Below are 16,826 nucleotides of genomic sequence, written 5' to 3'. Positions count from 1 at the left end.
ACGGGCGGATCACGCTGCCCGCTCAGCCCATACTGAGGAGCGCCACGTCCCAATTCCTCTTTCTAGAACTGACGCAGCACGGAAGTTTCGCCTACTTGCTCGGCAGTGCATCGCGTCGCAATGGAATGAGCCACATTTAAGAAATACGCAACTGTACTCACTTGATCCCACACTAAGTCTACGAGCGCCATCACAGCTTCGCCGTAGAGACGCCACGCTTCTATATCGACTTTGGTTGGGCGTTGCCTTTACCAAAGCCTATGCATTCCGCATAGGGATGACCGACACCCCAACCTGCGACCACTGCGGCCACGAAGAATCAATTGACCATATTTTGTGCGCCTGCCCGCAGTACAGTCCACAGAGGGCATGCCTTCGCCACGAACTTGACCAATTAGACGACCAACCGCTATACGAAAAAAGAATTCTGCAACATCTAAAGGACCTACCATCACAGAAAACGGCCGTGCAAGCGCTATTGCGCTTTTTGCGATCTACCGGCCTGTGTGAACGACTTTAACTGGAACGCCTTTTGTGTGTGTGTGTGTCTCCATCTGTGCGTGTTTCTTTTTTTTCCCTTTTTTTTGCGTTTTCCTCTCTGTCATCTTTCTAACCCCTATCCCCAGTGTAGGGTAGCAAACCGGAGACTCATATCTGGTTAACCTCCCTGCCTTTCCTCTTCATTCTCTCTCTTTTTTATATTGAAATCAACGACCGTCAAACTCAAATATCACGGAACGTTGTCGCGCAATAACGTTCAGACACCTGTCGAAACCTCAGCAGTCATGAAGGCACTACGGAATCAGGGTGTAGATGAGCCATATGTAAAGATACTGGAAGATATCTATAGCGGTTCCACAGCCACCGTAATCCTCCACAAAGAAAGCAACAAAATCCCAATAAAGAAAGGCGTCAGACAGGGAGATACGATATCTCCAATGCTATTCACAGCATGTTTACAGGAGGTATTCAGAGACCTGGAGTGGGAAGAATTGGGGATAAAAGTTGATGGAGAATACCGTAGCAACTTGCGATTCGCTTATGAGGAACTAGGAGACTCAGGAGACCAATTGCAATGCATGCTCACTGACCTGGAGAGGCAAAGTATAAGGGTGGGTCCGAAAATTAATCTACAGAAAACTAAAGTAATGTTTAACAGTCTCGGAAGAGAACAGCAGTTTACGATAGGTAACGAGGTACTGGAAGTGGTAAGGGAATACATCTACTTAGGGCAGGTAGTGAGCACGGATCCGGATCATGAGACTGAAATAACCAGAAGAATAAGAATGGGCTGGGGTGCGTTTGGCAGGCATTCTCAAATCATGAACAGCAGGTTGCCACTATCCCTCAAGAGGAAAGTGTATAACAGCTGTGTCTTACCAGTACTCACCTACGGGGCAGAAACCTGGAGGCTTACGAAAAGGGTTCTGCTGAAATTGAGGACGACGCAACGAGCTATGGAAAGAAGAATGATAGGTGTAACGTGAAGGGATAAGAAAAGAGCAGATTGGGTGAGGGAACAAACGCGGGTAAATGACATCTTAGTTGAAATCAAGAAAAAGAAATGGGCATGGGCCGGACATGTAATGAGGAGGGAAGATAACCGGTGGTCTGGACTGGATTCCAAGGGAAGGGAAGTGTAGTAGGGGGCGGCAGAAAGTTAGGTGGGCGGATGACATTAAGACGTTTGCAGGGACAACATGGCCACAATTAGTACATGACCGGGGTAGTTGGAGAAGTATGGGAGAGGCCTTTGCCCTGCAGTGGGCGTAACTAGGCTGATGATGATGACCTGTGACTCGTTTGTTATCGACTTGACGGAGACCCGAAAACCTCGATAAGGTCTCGTGTCTGCTTTGTCGCACGCCGGCGTATATTTAAAACCAAAAAGCTCGGATAGTTGGAATTTAGACAAATACGTGTTCCAGCGCGTAAGGGAAAACGGAAAAATGTACATAGGTAAAAAAATGACCAACCCTTCCTGTACCTTAAAATGGGGGTAAGTGAAACTTGTCCTGAGGGCACCTGACTTTCATCACGGTTAAGTAACGCACAGTTAACGGTGCCGGATTGCTTCGGCCTCCCGTTCCCTCAGCTCGGGATTTTGTTGTCGTTGCTGTAGGATTGCCTGAGCTCGGGCAGCTCTAACGGCTGGATCAGCGCACCGACGGCGAGCCCTTTCAAGGGCGAGTTCTCGCCGCCGCTCGTCGAATGCTGCCCGTTCCTCGGGGGAACGCACAACGCGTGGCCGTCTTCTCCGTTTTCCAAGGCTGAACTGAACGGAAACAAAACCGGCGGGCAGCGCGCGCGACACCCTTTCCTGTGTGCGCTTCCCGCACACAGGTGTGTGCGCTTCCCCGCAGATGCCCTGATCTGGGAGCAACAGTCTTTTTTTGTTTGTGGCTTCGCTTGAAAAAGGTAACGCGACAGGTAGAACGCCGGTTCCAGCGTTTTACCTTTCCTACCTTTTTTTTTTTTACGTCTGTGCTGTCTTCCGTTTTTCCTTGCGCACTGGAACATGTATTTCGCTGTTTGCTTGTTCACTCTTAAGACGCCTGCCCTACGAAATCGTGAAACTTGTCTGCAGCATAATGAGTATGAAAAAAAAAACACGCTTGAAGACGTACTGGCTTTTTCGGCACCAAAGCCAGATTTCATAAGCTAAGTTTCAGCGGAACGGTACGCATGCTGCCACATTCCATGCGGCCTGTCAACCTTTCAAAAATAATTGAAACGGCCCGTGCGCATATTGACGAAGTCAGCGTATTGACGAATTGACGAAGTCAATTCGTCAATTGACGAAGTCAATTGGCGTATTGACGAAGTCAGCATATTGACGAAGTCACGTATTTTCACGGTCGTTAACTCTAGTCGTTGAAAGCGCACATGCCGAAGCGGTATTACTTCAAGTCAAAATCGATCAAACACTGGTGACGGCGAAATGCGTCTTTTTGTGCTCCTCCTTACAAATTGCAAGCGTCCAGCAAAATTCGACTATAACTCTCAAGCTACATACATCGGCGCTTTATGTTAGTATTTACAGGCAGACAGGGCTAAAAAGATTGTTGCTGCGTTAGTGATGTCAAGAAACGGTGAACGCAAAATTCGGTCTCCGTCGTATTGCACCAACATAGCTTTCTTTTGCGCTCGTGGCCTCCAATGAGGTGCGATCGCCTTTGCTGGGTGAGATATAGCAAAACGTGGTGCAGAGGAACACAGAAAAATGTGGGAACAATGTGCCACGACGTTTCACTCGAGCGAGTATTGCCGACATCGCTTTCCACCGGTTAGCAGACGTGCACCGTTTGCCTCCGGTTTCGTTCTTCGCGTGAGATGAGCGCGTGCCTCGCTCAAGGGGCTTCATGCAGGCGTTGTTTGCGTCCAGGAAGAAGGCGAACTGTTAAAGCTAATGCTTGCTCGGCGACCTAAACACCCTCCTTGGCTTCCTCAGCAGCCATCTAACCCCAGACAAAACGTAATTTCCCGAGAAGTGTATAATATTCAGAGACGTTGGCAAACAATTAATAATGACAGTATTCTTCTATATGGCAATAAAAATGAAGAAGATAGAACCTCCTTAACTGAAACTGAAAAAGAAATGTCGTGAGTTGCATGAAAAAGAAACATGTTATAATATCACGTTTATAACTGTGGCGGCGTGACTTTCGCCAGCGGTACCGGTGAGAAGACGACGGCTAACGAGCCACTAATAGAGAGCAAACATGCGAACAAACAAACGTAGCATGAGATTAAGAACACGCTAGCGCGCCCATCCCGAGCGGTCGCGTCCAACTGCCGCTCCCGAGAACCATCAGCACCCCGGTGATTTTATCACCAATATGTTCGCCCTTACTTACCGTCCTTTGTTCGTGTTGTGTGATCCTTAAGAGGTACGTCTTCCGAGATACTTTGCCATGGAAGCCGTCGCCGCCACACATGTCCCTCCTGGTTGCCCGGCTCATTCGTGTAGCCGCAGCCTGAAGTTTCAAACGTGCAGGAACCTTCTTGCGAAGCTGTAACGTTCAGGTAACAAACACGCATATACCAGAACATTTCGTTCATAAAACATGTTCAGAAAATTATTTCTAGTCCATATTAGTCACGTAGCCCATTACGTGAAGATTTTCAGTCTTATTTCTTTTTATCGTCGTCTAGCTGATGGTCACTAGCAAGGCCAGACCTTTCGGAAATATCACAGCAACGAAACATATTTCCATGCGTTCACGTCTAGCAGGAGATGATGCAAAACATTCTACATGGCACAGTGGATGTGTAAAGTATGCCAGCTATATGAACCGCTAAAGTGTGCAGCGCTAGTTCTTCTGAGCCCATGGTGACGTTTGTGGCATTTGAGACATAATCAGTAAAGCAACAGTGTTGGACGGCTTTCTGATTTTATATTCAACCAGAGACCAATGTTAGCCATTTGTTTACTTGGAAGGTGACTTCCTACGGACTATTTCTGAACGATTTTTTCAGGAAAATACGGTCGGAAACTAGTTTATGGCACTTGTAAGGAGGGTTTGTTGCCGCTAAAGCCCCCCCCCCCCCCCCATTTTCCCCTTCCATATATATTCTAAGTAGTGTTGGCGGATGTGTAACTATAGTTCTCGTTTCTTTCGTTTAGTCTTTTTCTTTCTTCAACATTAGCAGACCTCTTCTGCGGCACGCCTATATCAGTGTTTTTATGTGATAACTTTTATTTTTCCGACGGCATCAGCTGGAGCTTTCTTGATGACTTTATTATGGTATATTATTATTGTGTCTACACATTGTTTTCTTCAAATACATGCGTAAACTTTGCTGTTCCATGTACAAATGCAACCTTGAGCATCAATAATATCAGCTTTCTTTTTCACACCTGTGAAATAACAGGTCAGTCACTCTTTACTTTCAGAAAACCCTTGCCGCTTTATGTTATGTTATATTAGGCACAACTTCACGAGTATCTCCTTAAAATTTGTTTTCGCAACTTGTTATTTTCGCACAGAAGTGTTTCTGTAGGCTTTCTTGCATTCAGCCTGCAATCCACCAATTGGTATAACACTGTCTTAATTAACTTACGAACTGCAAAAAAAAAATGTTGTATTGCCTCCTGAAAGAACAGGCAACCTTTTTATTACACGCAAACCTCCTTTGCACGCTATACTAAACTAAAAAGCAAAAGACGCCAAAATGCCGGTATGCCTCATCAAGCAACCAGCACGCTACAGGGAGCATCGCACTAGTCACTGCAAGAATTTAAAGAATGGAAACTCATATGCTACGCTTGAATATATTTGAATACAAAAAAGAAAACGTAAAGAAAGGTATGCGAAGATATAGCCACATAAGACAAACTAAAAAAATGCACTTCACGCGTAAGAGTGGGAAGTGACGTGCAGTTAGCGCCACCGGTTAGGCCCATGCAGGGGGGGGGGGGGAGGCATAGGTACAGAAAGAAAGGGGAACAAAGATGTGCAGAAAAGTACAAAGAGAAAAATAGCATAGGCACATAGCAAAGCAAAAAAATCAATAGTTATACTGAATATGCAACTCGATAATACACTGTGAAAAAATAACGGCACAGACAGTGAAGCATTCGCCAGTTTTCTGTCATAACAGCACCAAAACAAAAAGGTAAAAGAGCCGAACAAATAGAAATAGCAAATGCAGCTTGCTCGGCACTCAACAGGTTCAGTTCTTTCAGGGCTAGTAAGAAGTGATCAGGTTAACATATTCCACCCGCAAAACACATTCGCATAAACAAGCTGCAGTTGTCGAAAAAAGTTGCGGTATCACCCGAAATGATAGCGTTAGCGAAGTATTAGACAGTAATACGAAGTGAGGTTCGTACTTCCTTAGGCCGGGCCAACTTCAGTCTGTTGCTACAATTCACCACCACCACATCAGTAATGTCTCGCTTACTAACTTTAAGGAGGCACGGCGTTGCGCGTGCACACATCCGATGACCGCGAGAATGGGCTGTTGCAACGCTCGCTTGATGCATGCCACACGGCCCAGAACCCAGTGAAGCGCGTTATTCCATCTGAGCATTGTCTCACTTACGCTCTGAGCATTTTCCTGGCGTTATGGAAAGGTCGTCTACAGCCACAGTGCCATCGGTGAATGCAGACTGAAGTTGAATCTGCAGTCAAAATAGAAACAAGTCAGTTTAAATGGGCAGAAAGAGAGTAATTGTCGTATTAAAGCCGGGAAGTGCACCCTGCGTAAACACTCGTTCCGCCCAGTTAGTCTGATGTAATGTAACATATTGATAATATTCTTCACTAGCAATGGAATGAAGCAAGAATTAGCCTGGATCCTTGGCCGGTTTTCGAAAGCAATGATATGCTGTGGATGCTGTCTTGACCAAAGTCAATTCACATGGTCACGAATGCGAGGCTAAAATGTGGTTCCAAACCAATAAGCAGCGGCATCAATTAGGGTCGTGCGATTGAAGCGCGACTACATGTCGCGGTGGAAACACGAGTTGATTAAGATTATGCATCTAATACGTAACCAATGGAAACATTTGAAAAACTACAGGCAATGTCATTACAATAAGAAAATGTGAACTCACAAGCTAGTTGGTTCCATCGTCGAAAGAGTACGAAACTGTGCAGGATTTATGAAGTTTGCTCGTGGCGATGCGTGCTGAGATATGCCGAGATTGTATTACCATATTTAACACTGTAATGTCGTCAGAACTCTCTTATTCGTAGCCATAAAAAGTAATGGCAATGTATATGGTATTAACCTTATAAAATTTGACCAGTAACTTTATTTTTTAACTGCTTTTCAATAAATATTGTGTTTTAGCTATGTCTTCAGTACTAGAAAAACTACAGGTGGCACGCGTGCTGTGTTAGCGAAGACTACAGTGTGGTTTTTCTAAATTATTTCAATGTAGTGTTGATATTATTTCAAGACTGAAATAACAGATATGTGTTGGTACTAAGAACACATGCATATGGTACTTAGTTCAAAATCTGGGTGAACCCTTTGCTATGAATTCGTGGAAAACTCTCAAGACTCACCAGTGTAATGCGTGCCGTTATAGAATAATGCCTACAAATACAGATGGGTATATTCACGCGATGTTGCGGTGAATACTCTCCCGCTTGATTTTGTACTCTTGTGTACTCTGTATATGCGATGTGATGCGAACAGGCGCCGCAGACGATTTGGCAGAACAAGCCTCGAACGGAAAACGTTGATTTCTTTTTCACCGAGAAGTTGGCTCCGCGAAATGTAGATAGCGCTGCCGTGCCTCCACGCGAGCCGCCATTGCAGGGCGTATTGGCTTCTATGGTGCCTTCGCTACCATGTGTACATATATCTTGGTCTGGATATTGGGGCATACGCGGAGCATAAGCAAGACCGCGGGAATGTCACAGTCCTTTTAGACATCAAACGGGAATTCGACATTGTAAACCACATTCATATCCTGCTTAAACTTGGTGCGCACGGAAGGTCACTGCGATGGATTTCAGAGTTATTTAGAAGACAGCAAAGTATTTGTGCAGACTACGGAATGAACATCTACAGAGCATAATGTCACTCAGTGAGTACCACAAGGTAGTTTGTTTAGTCATTTTTAGCTGCATCATGGCGTATATATCGCGATGAACGCCATCTCAGTTACGCTGCTCTCTGTACACCGGTGACGTCTGCATTTCTGCAGTTCGGGCTCCAATGCAAAAGTTGTGTGAAATGATTTTTTGTTTTTGTTTTTACGATAAGGCTTTGACGACGCGACGAACTTGCTAACGGTAAGGGAGTCGCGTTCCCTTGTGTAAGAAATGTCGTCCTGCTTTTCACTTTCAAAAGTTAAATTGCTTCCTTCTTTACCTGAAAGGAAAAACACGTAGACACAACGCGAAATAGCATGTTTTTTTGTTGCGTAAAAATAAATGAGCAACTATTGGGGGCTCCGCTAATCAAATAACTTGAAGCACGAATAGCTGAATGTCATTTCTTGCTTGATTTTATGGCTCAAATTTTTTGCCAAATGACGAGGCTTTCATTTTCGGATATGTTCGGATATGAACTAAGTTAAGGTTTTATCACGAGGAATTTTTAACACGAAAGTGTTTTATGCCGAGGTCCATCATCAACTTCCTCTAACGGATGTGATGTCGGCGCGAACGCGTAAAATTTACTCTCTCTTGACAGGAATGGCGCCGCCGTCTAGGAGCGGTAAATCGAAATACTGCATCATGACACTAACGAGAGCCGACAGTGAGCGCTTCGGTAGTCTCAGCGCAGTGGAGCCTCCAGGGCGGTGTAATCTGGTGCAGGCGGTGTAGGCCTTCGGGTGAGGTGACGACGCAGTTTCCGCACATGGTTTGTCTTTCGCATTCGATTAGCCTGTGATGCCTCGTCGCCTATGGAGTGCAGCTTCAAAATGCATCAGCAGTGCTTACACGCAGCTTGCTGGCTTCACTTGCGATGGTGCCAATTAAGAAAACTGCTGCGCTAAGCGGCGCAGAAAGCTAACGACGTCGACGGGCGAATCTCGCTTTGGTCCGACAAGAGACACGCTAGCGTGAAGACTTCGCGCGTTCGCGGCGCACGCTGCGAACTCTGCCACTCGCATTCCTGAAGCTGAGCGCATCGCAACTCAACCGGCTGCCCAAGACACAACGGAGCCGGACCAAAATGCGCGTGCCTTCACCGAAGCGACTCGGCAGCTGGACGCCGCGCGCCAAACAAAAGTGAATCACGGTCGCCGACCCGCAAATCGTGCGCCTTTCGCTGCAGCGGACCGTGAGTTCACGAAGTCGGCACGCAACAGCTTCTGTGAAGACATGTTTCCCACCTTCGTGTTCTACCCATTCCTATGAAAGAGGGATCAACCATATCTTTTATTGCGAAGCAATACTACTTTAGGTCGCACTTCAGCCCGTTCCGTGGCGAGGCGGTGGTAGGCACCATTGACCTTTAGCGTGACCTCGCTGCGTGACGTCACACCACGTGACCTAGAGTGACGTCACACCAGCTGTGTAAAAACGGGGCCCCATCTCACACCGTCGCGAGGCGAGGCGGTAGCCACCAACGGCGGCCTAACTCCCGCTCCTCTCACCAGGGGCGCTACGGTCAGAGTGGGCATATCTTACGACGCGGAGAAAATGGAGTGTTACCGCACCGTCGGCCAATCGATACTGGAAGATGTTGTAATGGGCACGCTGGTGAGGGAAATGCTTGTCGGCATACACGGATTCGACGGATGACTTCCTCTTAGATGATTCACTGTAAGCCGTAACACTAGCATAACCCAAGACTACCACCAGCCATACTACCAGCTGATCCGAGAATAACACACTATTGCTTCGCAATCACCAGGCTTAACCAAGCTAAGCCACGGCAGTTTTTTTGCTTCCATCGTTATTCTTTGTCCTTACTTACATCCCACACTCTTAAAACGGTTGCACGCTTTGGGGTGTATATTTGTCCCACAATGATAATCGTCATCTGCCTTACTAGCGTTTCCTTTCTTGAAAACTCGGCGCTCCCTACTTTCCTGTCGAGAATGCTGTGTCACACTGATAACGTGCAAGCCATTCGTGACCGGGAAGTACCGGGCTCCAGCGTTAAAGAAAGGAAACGCGGGCAAAACAGATGATGATTATTGCGATAACTGTCATCTGTCTTGCCCACATTTCCTTTCTTTAACGCTGCGAGCCCGGTACTTCCAAGTCACAAAGGGCATGCGCGTTATCATCATGACAGAGCATTCTCGACAGGAAATTAATGGGCGCAGTGTTTTCAAGAAAGGAAACGCAAGCAAGACAGATTACGATTATCCTCGTGTGACAAATACACACCCCAAAGGGTGCAACTTATTTTAGAACGTACTGTACTGTAACATCAGGCGCGCTTCAGTTCAGTGCAATTGCGAATGAATATTTGCTATGGGAATCTCACCTTTAGGGCATCGCGACGATTGTCGTAATAGACCACCTTTTGCCAGAGTCCCATTTCACTCATACGGCCTCTTAGGAAGATCCGTGTGTCCAAGTAACGTTTCCATATGGACCACCTTTCGGCAGTTGACGTGAATTCCACGACAGGAAGCCGCAAGGCGGATATGTGCAGCCAGGCCATAAAGCATAACGGGCCCCTGGCGGATGTCTCCAGCACTGCTGGGCGCTGTCTCCCCCGTCGCATCGTAGGAAACGTTGCGCGAGCGTACCATCCGTCATCTGCGTGAAAGTGAAATATTTTGCCACTGAAACCTGTATTCATAATTGACGTAAAGGCAAAAGACGAGTATATTACAACCTGCATATTCGAAACATTTCTTAGTGGACGTAACCATGACAATCACCGCGGTACCATATTACCCGGGATGGAACCTCGGCCTTTTCGATTCTGAACTTGGTGCTGAATTGATTGCACCATTAGGACGACGAGTACGTGCCTGCGTTAAGCCCAGACTAAGCTGTCCGTGCTGCATGCTGAACGCTCATGCTAGCTGCAGCGTCCTGTAATGCGCTAGCGATGTGCAGGTGGGTCGCAGCGGTGGTAGTGAAAGTGAAAACACGCGAAAGCGCGTACAGTTATGGCAGTGAACACCTTATTTTTTAACTTTTTTGTCGGCGTCTGCGTACTAAGTATTCACTGCCAATTGTGGAGAAATGAAAGTGCTGCAGCCGCGTAACCTGACACGCCGGCAGGGTGAAAATAGTGCTATTCAGCGAGCATTCACAAAAACGTTGCAGTTTCGGCCATAATTCGAAGTTATTACATGGTATAGCTGTAGGAATATTACGCACAGTAAGTCTTGCACTGTTTCATGTGGTATCGGTTGAAGTAAACATTCGTAGATGCGCGCGAGCAATTTGCTTTCCAGAAAAAGTAGAATAAAACATTCATAAATGACGAGCTCATGTCATAGTTTATGGAAGTTGAGCTCGCCGGTAAGGTGAAATTTTTTTTCTTTTAGATGCAGTAACATGGGAAGGTACATTAGAGCCGACTATACCAAATCCCCAATTCATTACCGAAGCAACTATAGAAAAAGAAAAAGGCAAAAAGTCGTCGTCGTCGTCGTCGTCGTCGTCGTCGTCGTCGTCGTCGTCGTCGTCGTCGTCGTCGTCGTCGTCGTCGTCGTCGTCGTCGTCGTCGTCGTCGTCGTCGTCGTCGTCGTCGTCGTTGTTGTTGTTGTTGTTGTTGTTGTTGTTGTTGTTGTTGTTGTTGTTGTTGTTGTTGTTGTTGTTGTTGTTGTTGTTGTTGTTGTTGTTGTTGTTGTTGTTGTTGTTGTTGTCTGTTAGCATCGGCATGGCATCAAGAACTTCATTCAGTTACAACTTCAGTACGAGTCATCTTTATTTGTGGAGGTGGTGCTTCCCCGTACAGTGAAGTCGGGAGAGATGGATATTTCTTCATTTTCTTTCCCATCCTATCCTACCTTGCCTTTCGCTTTTTACCCCTGGCCTCGTTTAAGTTCTTTCACATCGGTGCTGGTTTGTAGATGAGCTGCATAGCGTGGCGTCAGCCACGCTATGCAGCTATAGCGATGCAACCATGCTTTCCAAGCGCAGTATTCTCTGCTGTAGCATCGGCTGAGAGCTAAAACCTTCGAATGCCACTCTGCCGCGCTATAGTTCACATCCTGCTTAAGCACCACGTGCTTATTTATTTTTCGTCATAAATTTTTAGCAAAGCACCTTGAAATTCCTGCGACAGCCACCGACGACAACGGCGGACACCGATGGACAGTAAAACGACTATAAGAAAGTGAGCCAGTGACAGGCTATCGCTGTTGAACAAAATTCCTTCATGTTTCGTGCAGTGCAGTTTCAGTATTTTTGCTTGGCTTGAGGCGCATGGCTTCGTTTGGTGCGTCCTTTTCTTGCAGTCAAAGCCGATAAAATAGCAAACAGTTGGTTTCTCCGACTGTTATCATGCAGGATAATCTCATTGAAAGCCTGCTACACCCACAGTCTATTCTACCGGTGCAGTCTTTTCTCGTTGGTAGATGGCATCGTGGTAGACAACATGTTTCAGCGAGGACACTTGACATACAGGCGAGAAGTGTTCCGGCTCCTACTGAATTTCTTAAGTGATGGAGACTTAGAATGTGATAAATAACGTTTAGCAGACTCATTTCTGGCGCTATGTCACGCAGGCGGGGGCAGGCCGGCTCGGCATCGTGCGCTGAATTGCTCAAATGAATGGAATTCTGTGGTTTTACATGCCAAAACCACGATTGGATTATGAGGCACGCCTTAGTGGGGGACTACGGATTTATTTTCGACCACAAGGAAATCTTTAACGTGCCCCCAATGCACGGGACACGAGCTTTTTTGCAATTCGCCCCTATCAAAATGCGGCCGCTGCGGCCGGGATTCGATCCCGTGACCTCGTACTTAGCAGCGCAACACCAAACCGTATCTGCTGAATGGCTCACAAGCTACGGCTTGCGTTCTGTTCCGCACCACTGTGGGCGTCGCCTCCTTGGTCGCGTGCCTCGTGATGCTCTTTGAATGAGGACGCATAGAAGAACGTAGCTAAAGATATTAGCTTTCTTAAACTTTGCTGAAAGGTCGCACTGAGGCGAAGCAGTTGCCGGCTGTTCCTGCAAGGCAAGATCTACCATCAGCCAACATTCTTCTTCTTCTCCTCCTCCTCCTCCTCTGTAAAATTAGAAGTTATTACAGTATACTGTAAGTGTATAGGCACGTAGGCTCTGCATGGTAAAACATCTGGCCAGAATCACTGCTTCAATGATAGCCAGTGAAGCAGATTATATGAAGTAGTATGTAGATTTACCTATTACGACACACGATTCGGTACCAGCGCATACCTTAAACCAAGGCTGCACAGCTCAAAACTAGCAATGGACGAAACCAACTTCTGATAGATTCACACGGGTCCTAGTCTAGTCGGAAACGTTGAATCCTTTACTTGCTGAAAGGCGGTTTGTTCGGTGCCGTTCAGTCAAGGCATACTAGGAAAGTACATTTTTGATTCAGTCATGGAAGGCAGCGTCAATAATGTGGTCTTGGTGTTGGTAGCTTGACAAATTAGTTAAGTGGTCGTGCGCCTTCTCCCAACAAGAGATACCCTGCGCTTCCACACCTTTTTTTTTTTTTTTTTAATGTACCTGACGCTGCCAACGGTTCACGTCGTCTATTCAGCTTGGATACAAAATTGTCGTTTATCTCAGAGTATGGCCCTGCTCTATTGCAGCACCAGCACACCAGAGAAGTCTAAACTCGGCCGCCGGCCGCTAAATACCTGCTCGCGGACTGCATGCGGCCCGTGGATCGCATGTTGTGCAGCACTGTACTCCATGACCCTGACATTTCAAACGTTGCGTTGATGGGCCCTGCACTGAACCTCGGGGGCAGCAGAGGTACTCTCTATTCCACGCCTTTGCAAAAGAAATTTTCCAACTGCAGATTGCCAACCTCTCTCGTGTTCCTGTGATAGTTCCGTTCCCGTGAGTGCTGTAATAGGAAGAGCCACAGGAGCACGCAGATGGTCCGTGTGTGCAAGTTGATAGAGCGCTTTAATCTGATAGTATACTACGTAAACTTCTGGCTGAAGCAACGCTTTGAGTTCCTCTGTATGGACACTGGCAGTTGGCAGTGGAAGTTATTGCAATTCTTTGACAGCGAACCGGCTGTAAGCGGTGGCGAGTGGTGACACTCTCACAATGAGGTTGTCGTTATTCCTTAAGGGATAATTTAGTATTCTTTCTAACCGTCGCCGCATTCTTTGACTACGCAAGGGCTGTAATTAGCTTTCAATATTGGACATTAAACTTGCGTGCACTGGAATATGTCTGAGATTGCAGCACGCGTCGTCTTTTTGCGCCGGACTGTCGTAACATAGGGTTATATTATAGTTTGCATCGTCTTCCGAGCATAATATTCCTCGTGAAACATTATTCTAGTAAGCCACAAAATGCGTATAACAGCAGGCAAACAAACACACCTGACAGAAACATCACAGATGATAGCTCAAAACAGAGCCTTAAACAACAGCGCGACAACGATGACGGCAAGTCCACGGTACGATATCTAACACGTAGCGGGCCAATGATCGAATCCTTGGTAGGGACATAAGGATGTTTTTCTTCTTGTGACTTCTACTGCCTACAGAAATCTAGATGGTGGTGAATGTGATGACATCGGTGATAGACACGACGAAAGCTCTAGGAAGTACACCTCTATGCTATCACTGCAATACTAGTCACCCCATCAACCATACTTCCATAAAATTATGCGAGAATTACGAATATTCACGGTTTAAAACTATGTTCGCCATGTGGCCTTATTGTTTTGGAAGCAAGTACGCTTGGCCGACATCTTGAATATTTAAGTTAAAATGGTTGACTGAAGCATTACCCACGACTTTATCACTAGTGATTTATTCGCTAGGTATTTCGACTAGAAATCACGATGAGAACACAACAAATTACACTTGCTCAAAAAAACACGAATAATTTTAGTGTTTTCTACAAACTGCCGAATACACATATGCCGACGCAGTTAATATTCAGTAGCGACAACGTCACATAAACACAGATATACCGCCGCTGCAAAAGAATTATTCGCTGACCAATCCAATATACAAGGTGGTCCCAGTTAATTTGGACCAAGATTTTTTTTAAGACACCCAGGAGCTCTAGAGAAATCGTACCGACTCCATAATAGCGGCAGTCGTGTGTACTTACAGCCAGTTTTTTTTTCATCACGAAGTATTAATTAATTAATTGCTTTTTAGTGAACATTTAAATTATTGCGTGAATCGCAAACATGTCAAGTACAAAGTTGTAGGCACGTTAAATAGCCTCCGAACCAAGCACTGATTTCGTGCTGAAAGGTGCCTGGTCGTTTTTTTTTTTTTTTTTTTTTTGTTTTTTTTTCAGGAAAAGAAATCCCGCTATGGTACGCGAAATATGAAATCGATGCGTGCTCGCGCGCCGTTACTCAAGCGCCTCCAAGCAACCTTTAAAAGATATACGGCTGCATTCCTTTATCACCACATCGTACAAGGCTTCGTCATGTAGGATGGCTTGACAGGTTTCGCGACCTAACTAGCGTGGTGCGATAAACGTCAGCACCTGAGGACGCAAGAATGTTGAGCTCGATCATGAGGCACTCGGGATAGCTTTAACCTTCGCGTATGATGAAACAAAGCTACAAAAGAAATTCAACCAATGTTAAAAGAAACAGTGCGCAAAAGAGCACGGAAAAAGAAAAAAGGCAGCTCTCGGAAGAACAGAAAATAATTATTCAAGAGTATATTTCAATAAAAAATAAACCAAAAGCGCGTAAGGCGTCTCAGCCTCCCACAAAGAAACAGCCAAAGGTGTAACTGGTTTAGCCATTTACCCTTTCTGCCTCTTGAACTCCGGAAAGGAGGCAAAACAAAACAGTTTTTTACCTATCTCTATCTTTGTAGCAAGCTTTTTTATGTAAGGATAGGGTGACATCATAAAGGTGCGTTAAACAGTCACGTTTTACACCAGTTCTGAGCGGTTATTTTCCACTGCCACTTATAGCACGTGCTCAAACAGGACACCGTCTGAAGCAATACAGTACTTGCTTCTTTCCAAAACTTGTGCTGTTGCAACTTCGACCAACGACGTTGGAATCTCGTGGCAGACTCTGCTTATTTTTACCTTTACGGCGCCCGGTGTGGTAGTGTCGCTGCTATGCACGCGATCTTTCACGTAGCCCCACAAGAAGAAGTCCAGCTGTGTCATGTCCGGCGACCTTGCAGGCCAGGGTCCGTGCCGGCCAATCCACTGTCCAGGAAAAAGCTTGTCGAGCCACGCTCAAGACTACTACTATGCGCGGGAGCACTGTCGTGTTGAAACGAGATGTTCCGAAAGTGCGCAAGTGGAAAATTTTAACAGACGTCGTTCACGGAGCCCTCGAGGATGTCGTCGACGTAGCGTTACGTCGTTAGTACGTGTGTTGTCAAAAAAGATGGGTCCGGTGATGTTGCCATCAAAAATACCGCACCTCACATTAAACGACCACTGGTATTGGTGTGGTGCTTTTGTCAGCCGGTGGGGATTCCTATCACTCCAGCAGTGCGCGTTGTGAAGATTAACTAGTGCGTTTCTGGAGAAATTAGCCTCATCCGTCCAAAGCACGCGAGTGAGAAAGTCTGGTTCTTCACATTTCGTGAAAATCCAACTGGCAAAGTCGTCTGTTTTCAAAATCTCGGTCTTCACGTTTTTGATGAAGATGTACATGGTACGGGCGCATATAACCTTTCTTTAAATCCTCCACACTGATGACCTTGACGTACCGGCCTCCGCACTGGCGTCGCGCATACTACCGTGAGCGTTAGCAGCTACAGATGAACAGATGACTGCTTAAACATCTGTTTCCGCTCCTTCAGCTACCGTCGCAGTCCTGTGTCGCTTTTTTGTGAAGCTACCCATCTCGCGAAGGACTTCGTACGTTGTAATTATTGTTGACGGACTAGGGCGTGCTCCCCAATGCCACATCCGGAATAGCTTGGCTGCCTTCCTCTTGTAGCCGTGCGCCGCACCCAGAGCCAGGATCATTTTAGCTTTCGGATCGTTCGTGAAGGGCACGACTGTCTTCTTGAAGAGCAGGTCACTGGCGTGGTACCGTTGACATCTCCCGTTATTACCTACGCACTGACACGCCAAGCAAAAATGATTTGTGTAATCGACAACAGCATATGCTGGCCTTACAGATCCGCCGAAACGTATTAGATGGACATAGCCAGCACAAGGTTTGTTTCTATTGCTAAAGGGAACAAAATGAACATACGTTGCGGACGCGCCTATCTACAGAACAAGATAAGTGCACAAAATTACAGTCCCAAGTGCGCACTCATGGTTT

General features: G+C 46.3%; 1 protein-coding gene across 2 annotated transcripts in view; it reads right to left on the bottom strand.

Annotated features, from left to right (window-relative positions):
• LOC126548104 (MAM and LDL-receptor class A domain-containing protein 1-like) overlaps positions 1–16,826 on the bottom strand; it is a 272,165-nt gene that overhangs the window by 210,785 nt on the left and 44,554 nt on the right. For both annotated transcript variants that reach the window (XM_055063643.2, XM_050196214.2), the window contains exons 3-5: positions 9,910–10,187; positions 6,049–6,127; positions 3,858–4,013 (exon numbers count right to left, since the gene is read on the bottom strand). In XM_055063643.2, coding sequence (XP_054919618.2) covers positions 3,858–4,013; positions 6,049–6,127; positions 9,910–10,187 — 513 coding nt within the window. The remainder of the gene's footprint in view (positions 1–3,857; positions 4,014–6,048; positions 6,128–9,909; positions 10,188–16,826) is intronic.

Source organism: Dermacentor andersoni, chromosome 1 (assembly GCF_023375885.2).
Source record: "Dermacentor andersoni chromosome 1, qqDerAnde1_hic_scaffold, whole genome shotgun sequence".
Taxonomy (NCBI): Eukaryota; Metazoa; Arthropoda; class Arachnida; order Ixodida; family Ixodidae; genus Dermacentor; species Dermacentor andersoni.
The sequence above is the reverse complement of the archived record's forward strand: the minus strand, read 5'-3'. Positions and strand labels throughout refer to the sequence as shown.